At 42.0% G+C, this 20,433-nt stretch overlaps 1 protein-coding gene and 1 non-coding gene across 2 annotated transcripts; one reads left to right on the forward strand and one right to left on the reverse strand.

Moving 5' to 3' along the window:
- Positions 1–3,254: 3,254 nt before the first annotated feature.
- LOC111908671 (small nucleolar RNA R71) lies at positions 3,255–3,360 on the reverse strand. The gene has a single exon (XR_002855947.1). It is a non-coding gene; the product is annotated as a small nucleolar RNA R71 (small nucleolar RNA).
- Positions 3,361–6,764: 3,404 nt separating this feature from the next.
- Positions 6,765–8,174, forward strand: LOC128134096 (uncharacterized). Its single transcript, XM_052771510.1, has 2 exons — positions 6,765–6,883; positions 7,709–8,174. Exons 1-2 carry the CDS (start codon positions 6,765–6,767, stop codon positions 8,172–8,174), a joined length of 585 nt encoding a protein of 194 aa, XP_052627470.1.
- The last annotated feature ends 12,259 nt before the right edge of the window (positions 8,175–20,433 follow it).

Here is a 20,433-nt window from a genome sequence, read left to right on the forward strand (position 1 = left end):
TCATGACAATGTCTTATGAAATCGTTTGCACGATATCAAAACAAAGGACTGTACGATCCCTTATCTAAAGGACAAGATACTTATAAGAATCAGAGTTGACAGCGTCTTTGAAAGCTACGATTGCTAATCGAATTGTGTTTACATTTATAGTTACTAGACTTATCCAAGTGGGAGACTGTTGGATTAGTGTCTAAGGCTGTAACTATATTTGGTAAGTACTTGACCCGATTGTGCATGGTCCTTTTGGGTTGCCTTCACCATAGCAACTTGATAGGATGATTTGTTAATAGAGGGAAGAAATATTATTGTTAATATATTATAAGAATAATATATTAAAGGAATGATAATATTATTTGATTAATATAAGTCATAAATTAATTAGGAATTAATTTTGTGACTTAAAGAGATTAAGTAAATAAAGGGGTATAAACTGTCAAGTGTATGAAAGTTGTATTTTGAGCTGATAACCCTTTATGGATATAGGGTTGGACGATTTTAGGGATATGGATCACCTAGAAATCGTCCAAGGCCTTATCTAGGAAGGGATTTGGATTGCTTTGAGGATATGTTATCCAATTAGGGTTTAAGGGTGAAACCCTAGAAGCTCACAGTATAAATAGACCTATAGGGTTGAGGAAATCGGTCATCCTTGTGATTGGAGAAACCCTAGAGCCGATTTCCCTCTTCCTCACCTCTCTGAAATCATATTCTTGCTAGTTGGTGTTTGTAAGCCATAAGAGGAGTGACATTTGTGACTCTAAGCTCCAAGAAGAAGAAAGTTTTCAAGCAAGTAACTCAAGGTATTATTCTAGATTTGTTTTCATATGTTTTGATTGTTAGTTTACATTAGATCTAGCCATGAAAGTCTTGGATATGTTGCATGTTCAATTAGTGAAACCTAGATCCAAGCTATAGGGTTGTATGTGTGATATGTGCATAATTAGTTAGTTATTTAGCATACATTTTTATTCATTTTTAACTAATTATGTAAATAATATGGACAAAAGGTACTTAATATTGTTTAAATTTTGTTTTCAGTCCAAAAGATATGCTTGGGAGTGAAAGGGAACAAGGGAAAGCAATTAGAGACCAAAGAAAGAAGATTGAGGGACAAAAACTTACCTACTCGGCGAGTACACGAGCCTACTCGGCGAGTCCAGCAGAATATTCCAGAAGATAGCCACGACTCCTGATTTAAGACGGATAACAACGAGGCTACTCGGCGAGTTAGGTCTGCTACTCGCCGAGTACACCCTGTTTTGAGATATCTATAAAAATCGCGCCTTTATCCGATGGGACTACTTTTCTGGCGTTTTTTGAAGATACAACTACGATTTAGAACCCTGGAAGACGCTGAGGAATTCTAATTTTCAACCTTTTGAAGAATTGAAGCAACTAGGTTAATCATTCCACTTAGCTTTAGGAATTAAGTATGTTTAATCTAGCTAAACTTGTTTTTGTGTTTGTTTTTACTGCAACTATGAGCTAAATACGTTTTTGTTTCTGTTTGGGGAATACCAAGGAACTCCTATGGTTTAATTCTTAGATTTTGGTTAATTGGTTATTGGTGATCTATTAAATTAAGTTTGTTAAAGAACCTTATGCATTAATCACAATTATTTTCTGTTAATTGGAAGACAATTAAGTTGCATGAACATCTCTTAGTTCTTAACCTCATATGTCTATGTGAACACTAAATCATATGCTTAGGAATAATGATTATGAAACTAAGATTAATGAGACAATAGTTAGATTAATGTGTGAGCTTGTTTGAGAAACCATCAAACAAGAGGTTAATTGAACCACTACAAATCTTATTTAATCCAAATTATTAATCTAGGGAATTAATTAGTTTAAACACTTGACCACTGCTTGATTTAATTAATTATCTAAGTGTTAGGAGTAATGAACATGAACCTAACCACTATAATTGGTAGCCAATAACAATTAATCTATCATAAATACAAAATAACCATAGGAGTGAATTGGTTAAACCTAAATAGAAACATCTTTGTCAAATTTGGTGAATTAGTTGTTTGCTTTAGTTATTTAGTTAATTAAGTGTGCTTAAGTTTCTAGTCTTGTAAAACTAGAAGAAAAACCTTTTACTTTTATTAATTGCTTAGTTAAAATTAGCTATTAGTTTAATTTTCCGTTCCCTGAGTTCGATACCTTACTTACTAAACTATACCACTAAAAGACAGGTTCACTGCCTTTGTGTGCTAAATTTATTAATAAAAAGTAGGAATAAAACAAGTGCATTTACCACACATCAAGTTTTTGGCGCCGTTGCCGGGGAACGGTTCTAAATAATTAATCTAATCCCTAATTTTTTCGATCCTTTGTGTGAGTTTACTGGCACAAAGTTAATTTATTGCAATTTAGTAGTTAGAAATTAGGTTTTAGCATCTATTTTAGTTTTAAAATTAAGTTTAAATTTTTTTCAAAATTACACTGATACTCGCCGAGTGCAGTCGCACCTACTCGGTGAGTACAAGCGTATTTGACAGATTAGTTTTCGATTTTTTAGTACATTTTTTTGTTCTTTTTACGTTTTTATCTTGTTTATTTCAGGACTTTCATGACCAGAGGATCAAACACCCCGCTGGTGCCCCCGTTTGAAGATCTCGAATCCGCATTGAAAAGGAACAAAGGAAAGGACGTGGAGAGCTCAAGTACACCAAAGAAGTCACCTTTGTACAATTTGAAGACTGTTTTTGGGAAAAAGAAGAGCAGCAAATTAGGAGCATCCAGTGCCTCTTTGAGAATCGAGGACCCAATTCAAGAAGATATCGAGTACGAGACCGAGGAAGAAGAGGAGCATACATACGAGCACGAAACCGATTCCGAGGAAGAGTTAGCTATAACAATGGCTAACATTGATGAAATCCCCATGGGAGAATGGAAGAAGAGGATGCGCGACGACACTGGCCCGGGACTTGTCCAACCCGCTATTCCCACGACTGCTACTTTCGAGTTAAAGGGTAATATCCTAGATTTACTTAAAGAAATACCGTTTTATGGAAAAGACCATGAAGATGCCTACAAGCATTTGGACGAAGTCAATGATGTAGCTAATTACTTCAATGTTCCAAATGTGCCCCGCGAGACTCAGCTACTTCGTATGCTTCCGGTGACATTCAAAGGTGCTGCAAAAGACTGGTTCAAGTCACTTCCCCCCGGATCAGTCACAACTTAGGCCAAGATGAAAGAAGAATTCATTGATCACTTATGCCCACCTTCCAAGATAGCCAATTTGTAGAAGGCCATTGTTAACTTTGAACAACAAGCTGGAGAGTCGCTATATGAAGCATGGGAGAGGTACAAGAGCTTACTAAGAAACTGCCCACACCATGACCTAAACAGCCAGCAAGAAGTCTCCATCTTCTATGATGGAGTCAATGTCACAACCAGGCAGTTACTAGACTCGCAAGGCCCGCTCACAAAGAAGCCACCCCCGGTGATCAAAGAATTCATTGAAGAATTCTCTAAACACTCTAGAGAATACCACAACCTTAGACATGATGTCACTAGGGGAGCCGCTTATGCAGCTACTGAAGACTTATCCGCGGTCATGGATATGCTAAAAACCATGGATAGGAGGACGGATAAAATGGATCAAACGATCCATGCTATTCGGGTGGGTTGTGAAAACTGCAATGGGCTTCACCACACTAGAGACTGTGACTTAGATGAGAATGGCAACAAGAAGGTGCAAGTGTGTTACTCAAGTGGAGACCGATATGATGAAGACTGGCGCAAACAAAAGAAAGAATGGCTCCCGTATGAAGAGTACAAGAAAGCCAAGGATGAAAGGTTTAGGCAAAAAGGAAAAGGGTTCTACCAAAAGGAGGAGTCGGTGCAAGAAAGGAAGCCAGTCTTGGAAGAAATGCTCACCAAATTTGTAGCTGCTTCAGAAAAAAGACATAGTGATCATGATGCTGCAATTCAAGAAACAAGGACCATGCTTAGGAACTAGCAAGCATCTATCCACAATATAGAAATGCAGCTTGGGCAACTTGCTCAACAAATCAACCAAAGGTCACCAGGCGAACTTCCTAGCAAAACTAAAAATAACCCACGAGGCGCGCACATAAACATAGTCACAACAAGAAGTGGGAAGATAATCACTCCCCTGGAAGCTATTCAGACTGAGTCATCCAAGAAATCACAGAAGGAGGAGGCAGAAAAGCAAGTAGAGAACCAAGACATACAATCTGACAGCCCTACTCGCCGAGTACCACGTATGGACTCGGCGAGTACATCACAAAATCCCAACGAGCAGATTCCTGAAAAACTTTACCAGCCTCCCATGCCATACCCAGCCCGAGCTAAGAAGGAGAAGCAGGAAGAGGAGTATCAGAAGTTTCTAGATCATATCAAGACTCTTCAAATCAACATACCCTTCATTGAAGTCGTCATGCAAATGCCCAAGTATGAAAAGTTCCTTAAGGAACTTCTCAATAATAGAAGGAAGATGGAAGAAGTGAAGAAGGTAGTACTCAATGAAAACTGCTCAGCTGCTATGCTAAATAAGCTACCAAAGAAGAAAGGTGATCCGGGGAGTTTGACTTTACCTTGCCAATTTGGCAACTTGGCCACCATTCATGCCTTAGCCGATTCGGGAGCAAGTGTGAACCTAATGCCATACTAATTCTTTAAGAAGCTGGATCTCCCGGAACCTAGGCCAATTCGCATGGCAATTCATTTGGAAAACAAGACAGTCACCTTCCCAAGAGGCATATGCGAAGACATACTAGTCAAGGTGGACAAATTCGTCTTTCCCGCTGATTTTATCATTCTAGACATGGAGGCGGATCCACAAGTGCCAATCATCCTTGGAAGGCCCTTCCTCAACACGGCAAGTGCTATAGTAGACATGAGGGACTCGAAGCTCACCTTGCGGGTAGGAGAAGATTCAGTCACATTTGGGGTAGACCAAGCTATGAAGTATTCAAGGAACAGTGACGACACGACATTCTCAATTGATATGTTAGACGAATTATTGGAGGAATGCATAACTGAAGATCCCATCAAGTTCACAACTGATGATGAAGAACTTGATCCAGAAAAAGACTTGATGGAAATTGAAAGACTGCTAGAAGAAGCGGACTATGAAGAATTGGTGAAGAACACTGACAGTCCTACTCGCTGAGTAGGACCGATCTACTCGCCGAGTTCCTCTCTAAAAAAGGCAGAAGTCGTGAATACAGCCACCAACTCGCCGAGTACCCTACCTGCACTCGGCGAGTCCAACAGTCAGAACCAAAAAATCGGAGCTCAAAACTTTACCAGAACATTTGGAGTATGCTTTCCTTGAAGAAGGCAACCAAAAGCCTGTAATAATAGCCGCTGACCTATCCAATTCTGAAAAGGAAGAGCTCGTGCAAGTGTTGAAAAAACGGAAGCGGGCCATAGCATGGAGCATCACCGACATCAAGGGAATAAGCCCATCTTATTGCTCCCACAAGATCAATCTGGAAGAAGGAGCAAAGCCGGTTGTACAGCACCAAAGAAGGTTAAACCCAAACATGCAAGAAGTAGTCAAGAAGGAAGTGGTCAAACTCTTAGATGCAGGAATTATCTATTCCATTTCCGACAGTCCGTGGGTAAGTCCGGTCCAAGTGGTGCCCAAGAAAGGACGGATGACGGTCATAACCAACGAAAAGAACGAGCTAATTCCGACACGAACGGTAACCAGTTGGAGAGTGTGCATCGATTATCGAAAGCTAAACGATGCCACTCGTAAAGACCATTTTCCCTTACCTTTTATTGATCAAATGTTAGAATGACTATCGGGCCATTGCTACTATTGCTTTCTAGATGGATTCTTGGGTTATTTTCAAATACCCATAGACCCAATGGACCAAGAAAAGACCACATTCACTTGCCCAAGTGGGACTTTTGCTTATAGACGCATGCCCTTTGGGCTATGCAATGCACCCACGACTTTTCAAAGGTGTATGACAGCCATATTGCATGATATGGTGGTAAAATTCATGGAAGTTTTTATGGACAACTTTTCCGTTTTTGGATCTTCTTTCCATGATTGTCTCACAAATCTTGACTTAATGCTTGCTAGGTGTGAAAAAACCGACTTGGTCCTCAATTGGGAGAAATGTCACTTTATGGTCAAGGAGGGTATAGTTTTGGGCCACAAAATTTCCAAAAAGGGAATTGAAGTGGATCGGGCAAAGATTGACACCATTGCCAAATTACCCCCACCAACTAATGTGAAGGGCATTAGGAGTTTTCTAGGACACACTGGTTTTTACCGGCGTTTCATAAAAGATTTTTCCAAAATAACTAGACCTCTAACACAATTACTACTAAAAGATGCACCATTTACTTTTACTAAAGAATGTTTTGAGGCATTTGAATGTTTAAAGGAAAAATTAACTAATGCCCCGATCATTATTGCACCAAATTGGAATTTACCATTTGAGATTATGTGTGATGCTAGTGACTTTGCATTAGGAGTTGTCCTTGGTCAAAGGGTCGATAAGCACTTTCGACCCATATATTATGCTAGCAAGACTCTAAATCCAGCCCAAGAGAATTACACCACCACTGAAAATGAATTATTAGTTGTGGTGTATGCCTTTGACAAATTCCGCCCTTACTTGGTTTTATCCAAAACTACTGTTTTTACTGACCACTCGGCTATCAAGTATTTGTTTGCAAATCAGGATGCCAAGCCAAGACTGATATGATGGGTGCTACTTCTTCAAGAGTTCGACATAGAGATACGAGAAAAGAAAGGAATGGAGAATGTAGCAATTGACCACTTGTCAAGGCTGGAGAACCCGCAATTGCAAGAAGATAAAGATGGAGACGATTTCCCAGACGAGTACATTATGGTGACCGTGGGAGAAGAGCCATGGTTCGCAGACATAGCTAATTATTTAGCTACAAAATACATCCCGAAAAATTTTAGCAGTCAACAAAAGAAGAAATTCTTTTCCGATTTAAAATATTACTTTTGGGACGAACCATACCTCTTCCGGAGTTGTGCAGATGGGATCATACAAAGATTCGTATTCGGGAAGGAAATCCGGAAAATATTAGAGCATTGTCATAGCGGGCCCATGGGTGGACATCATGGAGCACACTACACGGCAAAGAAGATCTTTGACATTGGGTTTTATTGGCCCACAATTTTTAAAGATGCAACCCAATTTGTCAAAGAATGTGATGCTTGTCAAAGGGTGGGAAACATTTCATCTCGAAATGAAATGCCACAACATAGTATCCAAGTGTGCGAGGTATTTGATGTGTGGGGAAATGACTTCATGGGACCATTTCCCATGTCTAAAGGAAAAAAATACATACTAGTGGCGGTGGATTATGTGTCCAAATGGGCGAAGGCACAAGCTTTACCAACAAATGACGGTCGGGTGGTGGTGCGGTTTTTAAAGAAATTATTTTCACGATTTGGAGTCCCGAAAGCCCTTATAAGTGACCGAGGCACACATTTTGCCAATGACCAATTGGAAAAGGTGTTAAAGAAATATGGGGTAACCCATAAGTCTTCCACATCATACCATCCACAAACTAGTGGACAAACCGAAGTGACAAATCGAGCTTTAAAGCGAATTTTGGAGAAATCGGTGGGGAGCAATCGCAAGGAATGGTCGGATAAGCTAGATGATGCACTTTGGGCCTTTCGTACAGCTTTCAAAACACCTATTGGTACCACACCATATAGGTTAGTTTATGGAAAGCAATGCCATTTACCGGTGGATCTAGAGCATAAGGCGTTTTGGGCTTTAAAGAGGTGTAACTTCAACACGGAGGAACTAAAGAGCAACCAGTTAATGCAAATGAATGCTCTTGAGGAGTTGAGGAATGATGCATACTCTAGTTCATGGCTTTATAAAGAGAAGACCAAGATGTGGCATGACAAAAGGATTAAAGATAAAGAAATTCATGAAGGCCAAAAAGTGTTGCTCTTCAATGCACGACTAAAGCTTTTCTTGGGAAAACTCAAGTCAAGATGGGATGGTCCTTTTCTAGTAAAGACGGTGTTTCCACATAGTGCTATAGAGCTATTATCAAGAGATGGCATGCCTTTCAAGGTCAATGGGCATAGGGTCAAAAAGTATGAAGAAGGAGTCCCCCGGAATGAAGGAATGGAAGAGTTGCTGCTGTTGGAAGGGATTGCAACCACGTAGAAGGGGAGGAGTGCAACTAATGACTCCCTAAAAAGAAGCGCTTCTCGGGAGGCAACCCGAGTTTCAAGTTTGCATTTTCTTTCCTTTTCTTTATTTTCATTATTTTTTTCCTTTTCTTCATCTATTTTTAAGAACATAACTGCTTGAGGACAAGCAATGCCTAGAGTGTGGGGTGGATGGCTAAAAAAAATGAGAAAATACATAAATTTTTCAAAATTGTCACAATTTTTTCAAACTGCAAGGTTTACTCGCCGAGTAGGCACGTATACTCGGCGAGTACCTGTCCGAGTAGCCCGATAAAACGCGTAACAGCATTTATACTCGGCGAGTAGGACCTTTCTACTCGGCGAGTAGCCAATTTACACGGATGAAATATAAGTTTGTAAAAAAGAGGGTTTTTCACCCATTTAACTCCCACACTTGCCGTGCACAGCGAATTCTCAAGCAGCAGCGATTTCGTCTGATTTTCTTCAATTCTCCACCGAATCTTCATCATTCAAGGAAAAAGGTAACATCTTTACACTTTAAACTCATCAAAGGTCCAATCTTTATCATAGATTTGCCCCGATTTTGCTTGATTTCGGATTTGGGGGTTTCCTAAATTTCTAGGGTTTTAATTTAGCCATGAATTAGGTAATATTAGGAAGAATTTCTTTTAGATTTATGGTTAGATAACTCATTACAACAAACCCCTGTAAAGAATTGGGATTTTTGGACAGTTTATGTAGGTCTGGCACCAAACAGTCCCGATGTTCATCCTACTCGCCGAGTAGGTCGTGTACTCGGCGAGTAGATGACTATTCAGACCAGATTTCTTTGTTTTTAATTACTGGGTATTGTTTGTTTGTGTGTTTTTGATATTCTTATGCAGGTACAATGGCCAGAAGGGGGCAGTCTTCTCGTGGGGGGAGCCAAAGTGATATTCCATGGCTTTCTTTTCAACAACTCACTTCCAAGTCATCACAAACAAGGGCCAAAAATAGATTAGAGGCGCTCAAACAAAAGGAAATCCATCTACCACATGCAGTTGACCGGGGGTGGTTGGGAAATATGGGATTGGAGGAGGAGCTTACACCTTACTTGGTGAAGGAATGCAGTTTGAGGTATACCACCATCACATGTGATGGTTGGTTACAACTATTCAAGATTCAAGAGCCTGTATATGCCGAGTTGTGTTGGGAATTCTTTGATACCATCTCATTCCGAGGTGGTAGTGAGTATTACAACCACAACACAATTTCTTTTTCTTTGGGCGGGGAGCTGCAACAATTCAGCATTGCTGAGTTTTCTTGGAGATTGGGTATTTATGATCAGAGCACGATGCTGTCTGAAGATTTTGAAACTTTCCTGGAAAATTGCCATAAGGAACTCCCCGAGGCAGTGGTGGCCTCTACATGGTGGAACACAATCGCTAATCGGGTGTTTATCCCTTCCACCGCCCAAGAAGGCCACATTCGCTCACCAATCCACCGCCTCATTCACCGTTTTGTGGCTAGCACCATCAACATGAGGAAGGATTGGGACAAGGTCCCAACCCTTGACATCTTCTATTTATGGAGTATTATTACTCCCGACGCTTTTTGCAACCTCCCATATTGCATTGCCAAATTCCTTGCTGAGGGGCAGTTAAAGAAAAAGTCAACTCAAAAATCAATGGAGGCATGTTTGTCACTAGGCTAGTGAAGTCGTATGGGATCCTAGATATGCAACAAGCTCGGTACTCATGGTTATCCACCCTCCACCATTCAACACTGCACTATATCGGAGGGCACGGATAGTTGAGAAATTTGGTGACTCATTCACCATTCCGCATGAAGACGAGTCGACAATTCCCGAGGAGCCGGGAAGGCGGGTCCAACATCGTAGCGAGCGGGTGCGGGAAGACCCACCGGTTATTCCGGTGGATGAGGACAATGATGGATGGAACCAATTGGAGTACCGATGCTACTTGGATGACATTGGACAAAGGGTGAATTATAATAACCAATCTCTTGAATACCTCTTCCAACAGATGAATATTGCCCCAGGACCCGGGCCCGGATATCCATACATTATGAGTTGGGACGAGCGAATGGGAAGAAGAGATGGAGAAGGAGGAAGTGGTGCAGGAGGAGCTGACATGGAAGACTAAGGATGAAGAATTTTCTTTTTTGTTTTGTGTGATGTTTTGTTATGTTTAGAACAATTGTCAAACACTTGGATGATTTTTGTTTTCTGTTGGGATGGTTATTACTTTCACTTTTAGTTGTTTAATTTTCAGGGATAGAAGATTAGGAAGCATACTAAATTGAGAGGGTCAAGTAAGGAATGAGAGGTTTTTCAAGAGAAATATGGAGTCTTGTCCTTAGGATTGTGTCCGTGAGAGTCGAGAGTAATGGAGAGTGTTGCTGCTGAAGGAATTAGAGTGAGGGTCATTGAAATTACCAATTTCAAAACCTGAGTCGAAAGGAATAGCAACTGGATCAGTTTTGGGCATACAGTGCTTACTCGCCGAGTGCACAAATTCTACTGGGCGAGCACCAGAGATGCTACACGATACAGTTCCAAGTCAAGATATACTCGCCAAGTTCACGTTATTACTCGCCGAGTAGACTGGGAATTTTCGAACTCCAGAGCTGTTTTCAGTAATATCACTGCATCATTTATCCACTTTTTGTCAAGAATTGTCACTGGAGATTTTCTAAGAAGCTTGTTCCGTGAAATTTTCGAGCTGTCAACCACACGAGACATGACACCCAAGCCATGGATGAGTTGTTCCCATGGCTAAAGTCAAGAGAAGAAGGAGCTGAAGAAGAGAGTATTAACCTATCGACTGCTACCCCAGGGGAGTTTGTTCCAATTCCCTCTATATATTTGCATTTTTATTTTATTTATTTTTTTTGCATAGTATGCAATGAGGGCATTGCATAAAATAAGTGTGGGGTAGGGGGTTGGTCACATATTAGAAAATTTAGAATCTTAATTTAGGCTAATTTTAAAAAAAATTGTTGCATAGCAAAAATATTACTTAGGGACTTAAATTAGAAAATTTTGGTAAAAGCAAATTAGGATTCCATTATTAGAATTGTGTTGATGATTGCATGAAAACCCAAATGTTTAGTTGAGCCTATACACGTTCTAGTGCATTTGTGGCTTCCTTATTCCAGTGTAATCATGAGACAAAAACACAACCCCGCTCAGCCTGAGGGATGCAATACGTTTAGCAGCCTAAACCTGAAATGTATCCAGGAAAATTATTATCGTTAGCCAATAAAGGTTGAGATTGAGCGCTCCTGCTTAAGCATGTAGGGTTTTGAGTGAAAAAAGTGAGGTACATGTAAAAAAGAGAGAATTGCAAGAAAAGTTTGAAGAATTTTGGAGCAAATAAAGTGAAGATCAAAATTCTGAATAATTCAAAAGTTGAAGATACCAAAAATCAAACAATAAAGGTGGTGAATTCAAAGAGATCAAAGATCAAATTATCAAGGAAGTAAAGAATTCAAAAGATCTCCATAGTGGTATCGAAAAGTTGTAATTCTAGATTATGTATGCTTGGGTTGCTCAATTAAAAATACCTTGAGGCTAAGAGGTTTTCTGCGGATGGATTCGGAGGGTTGCATAAAATGAGCATAGTTCGGGGTGAGTGGGCGAATGTTTATGAGGATTGTGAGTATTTGAAGTATGGGGGTACTTAGGACAATTTTAGACACAAATGCATGCGTTGCGGTCGTGGCATAATGGTTGGGTTACATTGGAATCGTCATATGTGATTCTAATATGTTTAAAATTCAGCTTTGCTTGGGGGCAAGCAAAAGTCAAGTGTGGGGTATTTTGATATGTGCATAATTAGTTAGTTATTTGGTATACATTTTTATTCATTTTTAACTAATTATGTAAATAATATGGAGAAAAGGTACTTAATATTGTTTAAATTTTGTTTTCAGTCCAAAAGACATGCTTGGGAGTGAAAGGGAACAAGGGAAAGCAATTAAAGACCAAAGAAAGAAGATTGAGGGACAAAAACTTACCTACTCGGCTAGTACACGAGCCTACTCGGCGAGTCCAGCAGAATATTCCAGAAGATAGCCACGACTCCTGATTTAAGACGGATAACAACGAGGCTACTCAGCGAGTTGGGTCTGCTACTTGCCGAGTACACCCTGTTTTGAGATATCTATAAAAACCGAGCCTTTATCCGATGGGACTACTTTTCTGGCGTTTTTTGAAGATCCAACTGCGATTGAGAACCCTGGAAGACGCTGAGGAATTCTAATCTTCAACCTTTTGAAGAATTGAAGCAACTAGGTTAATCATTCCACTTAGCTTTAGGAATTGAGTATGTTTAATCTAGCTAAACTTGTTTTTGTGTTTGTTTTTACTGCAACTATGAGCTAAATACGTTTTTGTTTCTGTTTAGGGAATACCAAGGAACTCCTATGGTTTAATTCTTAGCTTTTGGTTAATTGTTTATTGGTGATCTATTAAATTAAGTTTGTTAAAGAACCTTACGCATTAATCACAATTATTTTCTGTTAATTGGAAGACAATTAAGCTGCATGAACATCTCTTAGTTGTTAACCACATATGTCTATGTGAACACTAAATCATATACTTAGGAATAATGATTATGAAACTAAGATTAATGAGACAATAGTTAGATTAATGTGTGAGCTTGTTTGAGTAACCATCAAACAAAAGGTTAATTGAAATAAAAAGAATAGATATAATACCTGAAATTCCGGATGTTACAATTCTCCCCCACTTGAATCAGACTTCGCCCTCGAAGTCTCATCCCTGAAATAGCTCCGGATGCTGCTCACGCCTCTCTCGCTCTGGCTCCCAAGTCAACTCGAATCCTTTCCGATGTTGCCACTGAACCTGCACCAGAGGCACCTCTTTGTTCCTCAAAACCTTGATCTTTCGATCCCGAATAGCCACCGGTCTCTCAACGCAGTTCAGGCCCACATCCACTTGAATATCCTTTAATGGCACTACTGCCGACTCCTCGGCTATACACTTTCGCAGCTGCGACACATGGAAAGTGTCATGGATCTGACCTAGCTCTACAGGTAGCTCCAACCGGTAGGCTACCCTGCCTACCCTCGCGATCACCCGAAAAGGACCGATATATCGGGTCCCCAACTTGCCCCTCTTCCTGAATCGGATCACTCCTTTCCAAGGAGAGACCTTCAGGAGTACAAAGCCACCGACCAAAAATTCGAGCTCGGACCGGCGCCTGTCAGCATAACTCTTCTGGCGACTCTGAGCGGTCAGCAACCTCTGCCTGACCTGTTGTATCTGCTCTGACGTCTGAAGCACAATCTCTATACTTCCCATCACACGTTGCTCTACCTCTCCCCAGCAAATGGGGTCCGATACCCCCTTCCCTACAACAGCTCAAAGGGTGGCATACTGATGCACTAATGATGGCTGTTATTGTAGGAAAACTCTGCCAAGGGCAAATACGGGCCACAATTTCCCCCCGAAATCTAATACACATGCCCGAAACATATCCTCGAGCGTCTGAATCGTTCGCTCGCTCTGAAGTGTCCACAGACATCACCACGGTAAACTCTAGCTCATTTCTCATATTCGTCTTCGATACCGAGCACCAGGTCAGCTTTTGGCCCCACAGCTGAACCCCCAAAGGTCACACATAACATGATCCAACATATCTCACTAACTTCCTCCCCGTGACCAGTATCACGGCCCAGTGACATGCAAGTCACGAAATTCCCTTTTCCTCATAAAAATACAATCCAATCGAAGATCGACTCAGCTCTAACCTCTGGCGTATGCTGCGTCTATTTTCCCGCGCGCCTCGCTGACCCTCCCGACAGAGACGGAGACCCCAGTCTCACCCCGGTTCAACTACTAGGATCCAAAAACTCAACACTAGGGCTACTCAAGCCTAACACTCTTCTGCATCATGCACCTATCGGAGAACACTCCATCATCACACTCTCTTTCCGTCTAGCGGGTACTATGGCTTCCCACAACATTACGACAGCCTCTGACTAATGAGTACTACGGCTCCCCGTAGTATCATAAGGCCAACTAACTAGTGAGTACTACGGCTCCCCGTGGTACCACGACTCCCTCCCTCTGACTTGTGAGTACTACGGCTCCCCGTAGCATCACAACACCCTCTGACTGGCGAATACTACGGCTCCCCGTAGCATCACGACTCTCTCTCTCTCTCTCTCTGACTTGTGAGTACTACGGCTCCCCGTAGCATCACAACACCCTCTGACTGGCGAATACTACGGCTCCCCGTAGCATCACGACTCTCTCTCTCTCTCTGACTTGTTAGTACTACGGCTCCCCGTAGCATCACAACACCCTCTGACTAGCGAATACTACGGCTCCCTGTAGCATCACCCTATACTCTCATTCTCATTACAACGCCACACTATGTTCACTAACTCATGCACCGAAGACTATCATAGATAGTTACACACACACTTGCCCCGATATGCATTACAGACTCTGGCGGCAACCGCCATAACACAGAACCTACCTCTGCGGAGATCCACTTCCTTAACTAATCCCTCTTGATGACAATACACGAAGGGCTCCCACTGGAACCGTGGATACATGATACATCACTAGTCATCTTAAACCCAAGACTCTAAATAACTCCGAAATTGGGATGCTATACGCGGAAACCATGGAACACCCTAACAGAGCATCACAATGTCCTGCCTCTACCACTGATTCCCTTACTCCCAGCACCATACACATACAAAAATACATTTCCTCTTTCACTCAATGCGCAACTTCAGTGCATCCAAATACTCATTTGGAATACAAGGAAGGCGCTAACTCTTCAGAACACACTGATGATCCTCCGAAACCCTTTCCACTACTGCTCAAAATCCAAGCAAAAATACACATCCCAGCCCGGGAATTGGCTACTCGACAATCTTCTACCCATATTTCAACCCAGAAGTTCTCAACTGCACATAACTTCATTACGAGTCTTCCACTTGAAACAACTCTGACCACCACCAGATTCCTGACCATTGTCCACCCGCCGTGGAGACACCCATTCTTCTCTCAGACATATACTACATGCATTATCTCGCCCTGCACCTTTCTTTGATCACCAATGACCCTGATCTCATGAATTCAAGCCGCAGGTTTCTGTATCCAACCCCTAACCGCTCTTGCACAATTCTCTGGTTCTCTCAATAAACCACCTGGTTCTCCCCCACTCAGGGTTCGAACCATCACTATCTGACACATCAACAACCTCACAAACTATTTTCACCAGCAGTAACGCACCTGCCCCTGGAAAGTGCTACACAACGCCCGATAATCCCCTTTAAGGAAAATCAATCGATCTCATAACTCTGAACCTCAGATGAAATCCTCAAGAACTTCTCGTCACGACTGCCTCTAGTCGTTCCAAGTCTCGTACCAATCCAATTCCGAAAAACTCAACTGTCCAATAACATCACTGACTCATAGACTGGACCACGAAATCATCATACTCCCCCACCTCGACTCATCAACTGACGTTCCAACACACGGATCATCCCAAGAACAGGGACCCACTCCCTTCTTCAATACCCCACATAGATAGAAAAACCACTGCATTTATTAACTCGATTGGACTCCCCACTGATACTTCTACAATACACCCTACTATACTCAAATAGGTGCAACGTGGTACTCGACTATCTCAGTCCCAACTGACCATCTGCTCATGGTAAATCACTGCCTCGCGGCACACATGCTACATGATACTCTGATGGACAATCATCATTAATGACAACCTGCAGGGTTTACCACCAACCCATAACTTAAAAATCATACCTCTCATGTTCCGCACACGAACATAAATAGCACCGCCTAGGTCATAGAAGGTGACATCTCCTCTATCGACTGATTGCTCAAATCAGACCGAGATTCTCCCCTCCCTCTGACTCCTTACCAAAATTCTCTGAAAGGCTCTCGACCTCCCTCTCAAGGGACGCCTCTTCGGACTCAATCATGGCCCACGGGCCTAAAACCCATAACGTCCAATCTCTACCTCATCAATCGTGACCGGATAACCGGAGAACCACAAACATCATTCACTACGAACAATGGTACTCATCTCATGACATCTCTTCTCAATATACTCCGGTGTATGGTAGCCGAACCATAGCGTCAGTCCTCCATCTGCTCCGATGTGTGGTACTCGAACCATAACATCACTCTTCAATCTGCTCCGATCTATGGTACTCAAACCATAACATCACTCCTCAATCCGCTCCAATGTATGGTACTCGAACCATAACATCACTCCTCAATCTACTCCGATGTATGGTACTCGAACCATAACATCACTCCTCAATCTGCTCTGATGTATGGTACTCGAACCATAACATCACTCCTCAATCTGCTCCGATGTATGGTACTCGAACCATAACATCACTCCTCAATCTGCTGTGATGTATGGTACTCGAACCATAACATCACTCCTCAATCTGCTCTGATGTATGGTACTCGAACCATAACATCACTCCTCAATCGGCTCCGATGTATGGTACTCGAACCATAACATCACTCCTCAATCCGCTCCGATGTGTGGTACTCGAACCATAACATCACTCTTCAATCTGCTCCGATGTATGGTACTTGAACCATAACATCACTCCTCAATCTGCTCCGATGTATGGTACTCGAACCATTACATCACTCCTCAATCTACTCTGATGTATGGTACTCGAACCATAACATCACTCCTCAATCTGCTCCAATGTATGGTACTCGAACCATAACATCACTCCTCAATCTGCTCCGATGTATGGTACTCGAACCATAACATCACTCCTCAATCCGCTCTGATGTATGGTACTCGAACCATAACATCAATCCTCAATCTGCTCCGATGTATGGTACTCGAACCATAACATCACTCCTCAATCCGCTCCGATGTATGGTACTCGAACCATAACATCACTCCTCAATCCGCTCCGATGTATGGTACTCGAACCATAACATCACTCCTCAATCCGCTCCGATGTATGGTACTCGAACCATAACATCACTCCTCAATCTGCTCCAATGTATGGTACTCGAACCATAACATCACTCCTCAATCCGCTCCTTAGAACCTTCAGAATACTCCCGGTATCAAGTATGGGTCCTCTTCTTTCAGTAGTACGGGCCCATACTACCTGGCACATCTACCCATACTTTCCACACGGACTATCCCGGAGCTCCTAAGTAGCTGCTCGACCTTCTCGTTCACCAATTCCGTCGCACGCTCGACCCCCAGCGGAATTCTCTACTCTGCCAGCGCACTCATCTGGCTAAGGTTACTCCCTAGGCTCTTCCTAGATTCCCACACTTCTCTGCCATCAGCTGCTGAAGAGCTCCTAATGATGCCAGCCATCTACCTCCTGAATATCATCATATTCGCTGGTAGCTGACTTCCATCATCGAGAGTTCCACAAAGCAAGTAGCAAGCAACATTCGAGCTTCGAAGAATATATATGACTCACTCTGGGTGATAACTCCACTTGCTCTACTCATCCTCGAAAGTACCACCGAACTCTGCAACTCTTCCCCTCGCGGGTTCTAACTATTCTTTCGCTAACTACCACGGTACTTATCTAGTTATCTCCCCTAGATTACTCCTCTACTCAAATCCCCTAAAGGATTCCAACTAAATATTCTCACTCATCACATACTCAAAAGCATATCGCATATAACGGCAGTTCCTAGGCTAAGGCATCAAAAATCAGGCCACTCTAGTCCTAAGATATGGAATACCTAGCCAGTCTCTAGCATGAAATAATATCTCATAAAGTGCATCACAAATATCTCATAACACAAAAGTAAGGGTATTTTGGGAATCACCGTTCGGGCTCTGGCTGATTGTACACACTACTCTTTCTCGCTTTCTCTTTGAACTCTTATTCACTTTAGAAAATTATTTCTTTGAAAACTTTTCTTACTTCCTCAGTTTGAGTCCAGATTTACCCGAAGGCGCATCCGAATCCCTCAAACCAAGGCTCTGATACCAACTTGTAACACCGAAAATTTCAAAACAATTTTTCATTTAAAAATAATCGTTTAATTTTTAAAAAACACTTTGCTTAAAATCTCATTCATAATCGAATTACAAAACATGACTCCATTTCCACTTGCATAATAAACCAGGATCCTCAAAACATGACTCTTTCTCTGGTGTGTACAATCGAGTCGATGTCGTCCCGTGATCCTGAGAGAAACCTGAAACACATAACACAAAACACTGTAAGCACGAAGCTTAGTGAGTTCCCCAAAATACCATATATAACACATATTAGCCACTCGAGGCTATAACTCTGTGGGTCCGTGCACCCAACTCTGTGAACCCTCAGGCTCTATCTCTGTGAACCTTCCGGTTCTAACTCTGGGAACCTTCCTGTTCTAACTCTGTAAACATGCACAGCATAAATCACATAGAAATAATGCAGTACAACACATAACATACATAGCATACAAATACTCTTTCACATAACTTTGGTTACCTATTCAAGGTAAGGTATAGTGAGAAGACTCGCCTCGCGTATCTCGGCAACTCGTAAATCCCGGAAATCACTAGTGCTCGATCTCCTGAGTTATAGTCCTCCTATAACACAAGTATATCTCTAATTAACACTATCCCAACTATGGTTGACTAATTCTACCAAGTCAACACCGGTCTACTCTGGTCAATGGTCAACGGTCAACCCAACTCACCGAGTCTGGCGTGGACTCGCCGAGTCCCTACGAGGACCCGAATCCTCTGAATCCCTTCCGACTCACCGAGTCACTCACCCAACTCGGTTACTCAACCCCTGGTTCGAAAACACGGAACAGCTCGCTCCAACTCGACGAGTCTACCAATGGACTCGACGAGTGCATTCCATGCACAACCCCAAACGACCTTCTGAGGTCAGATCTGTTCCACTAACTCATAGATCCAGTCTTTCCAAGCTCATTTATCACTTAAAGTTTATGTCTTGGCGCTCATATCACACCTATTGACTCATAAATGGTGTTTTAACCTCAAACACAATGATCCCAAACCAAAACCTCCATAGACTCATATAAAGCTTGGACAAAGAGGCACTCTGGACCTCCATGGGTCCAGATCCAGAACCTAATTCGCTTAAGGGACCATGGGAGCACTAGATCTAGTCACAAAAGGGCTCAATAAGCCCTAAATCAACATGAACATCACCACAACAGAAAATGGTTCGAAAATAGTACCTCAAACGTGATGTTCTGGACCTCAGATCTTCAGGAAGTTAACCCTCTTGCTTCCTCTTGGCTATAGCTTCCTTTCCCTTGCTAGTCAACACCTCCAAGGTCGACAATGGCTCCTTCTCTCACTCCGAACGCTCAAGCTCACTAGGGTTTTGCTCTGGGGGCTGGTGAGCACAAATGACGGCCATAAGGCCCTTTAAATAGGTCCCAAACCCGAGAAATTAGGGTTTCATTAAATAGAACGGACTCGCCGAGTCCACCAATGCGACTCGTCGAGTCCGGTCATTAATCCGGGTGAGAAATCGCGTCTCTACTCGGCGAGTCTACGCACCAACTCGCCGAGTTCTTCCACAAAACTTGAAATAAAAATAATAGATATAATCCCTGAAATTCCGGATGTTACAGTCCTTATAGGGATGCTCGTGCTGCGTATACTTGTCTTTTGTAGTATATCTTATTTGCAGCAATGGTCTTGTTGTAAGTCTAAAGTATTGTAACTCTGTTGATGGTTGCATGGTTGTGTTTTGTCTGTAAAACGTCTTATGTTCAAATCTAATGTCTTTAAGTTTTAGTATGATTCTGACATTATCATATGACTCGATTCAATTTGATCCTCACGAAAACAGTTTCATGCATACGTCTCATTATCAGTAAACGTCTTTTTAGCGAAACCGTCATTTCATAACACCGAAGTACTCATGCATGGAGTACCTCATAGTTCTTTTCTATTCCGAAGAAACCCCCGAATTACCACTCGTGCAGTACGTCAAGTTCAATCCAAAGATTCATACGATTGATCTATCACTGAGGAATGTATACATAAGAGTGATATATAATCAAGGTTCTACAGGTTTAGAATTGATGATTCCACTTTAACTTTTATTTCCCCGATGGGATGTGAGCTTAAAGAAGAATCAGTTATTCGACTACCTTTTCAATCTTAATTATATACGACTCGTATACACGAAATTGTGATTGTGAAACCATGTATGAATTCTAATATGAACTTCAGGACGGAGAACTGCTCAAGACTACGAGTAATCACACC

This window comes from Lactuca sativa, chromosome 5 (genome assembly GCF_002870075.4).
Source record: "Lactuca sativa cultivar Salinas chromosome 5, Lsat_Salinas_v11, whole genome shotgun sequence".
Taxonomy (NCBI): Eukaryota; Viridiplantae; Streptophyta; class Magnoliopsida; order Asterales; family Asteraceae; genus Lactuca; species Lactuca sativa.

Excerpts from the sequence above, each read along its gene's own strand:
- LOC128134096 (XM_052771510.1), top strand. The coding sequence starts at position 6,765 with ATGGAGAATGTAGCAATTGACCACTTGTCAAGGCTGGAGAACCCGCAA. Across the intron at positions 6,884-7,708 it reads ACCGTGGGAGAAGAGCCATG|GTTAGTTTATGGAAAGCAAT; the intron begins GTTCGCAGACAT and ends CACACCATATAG.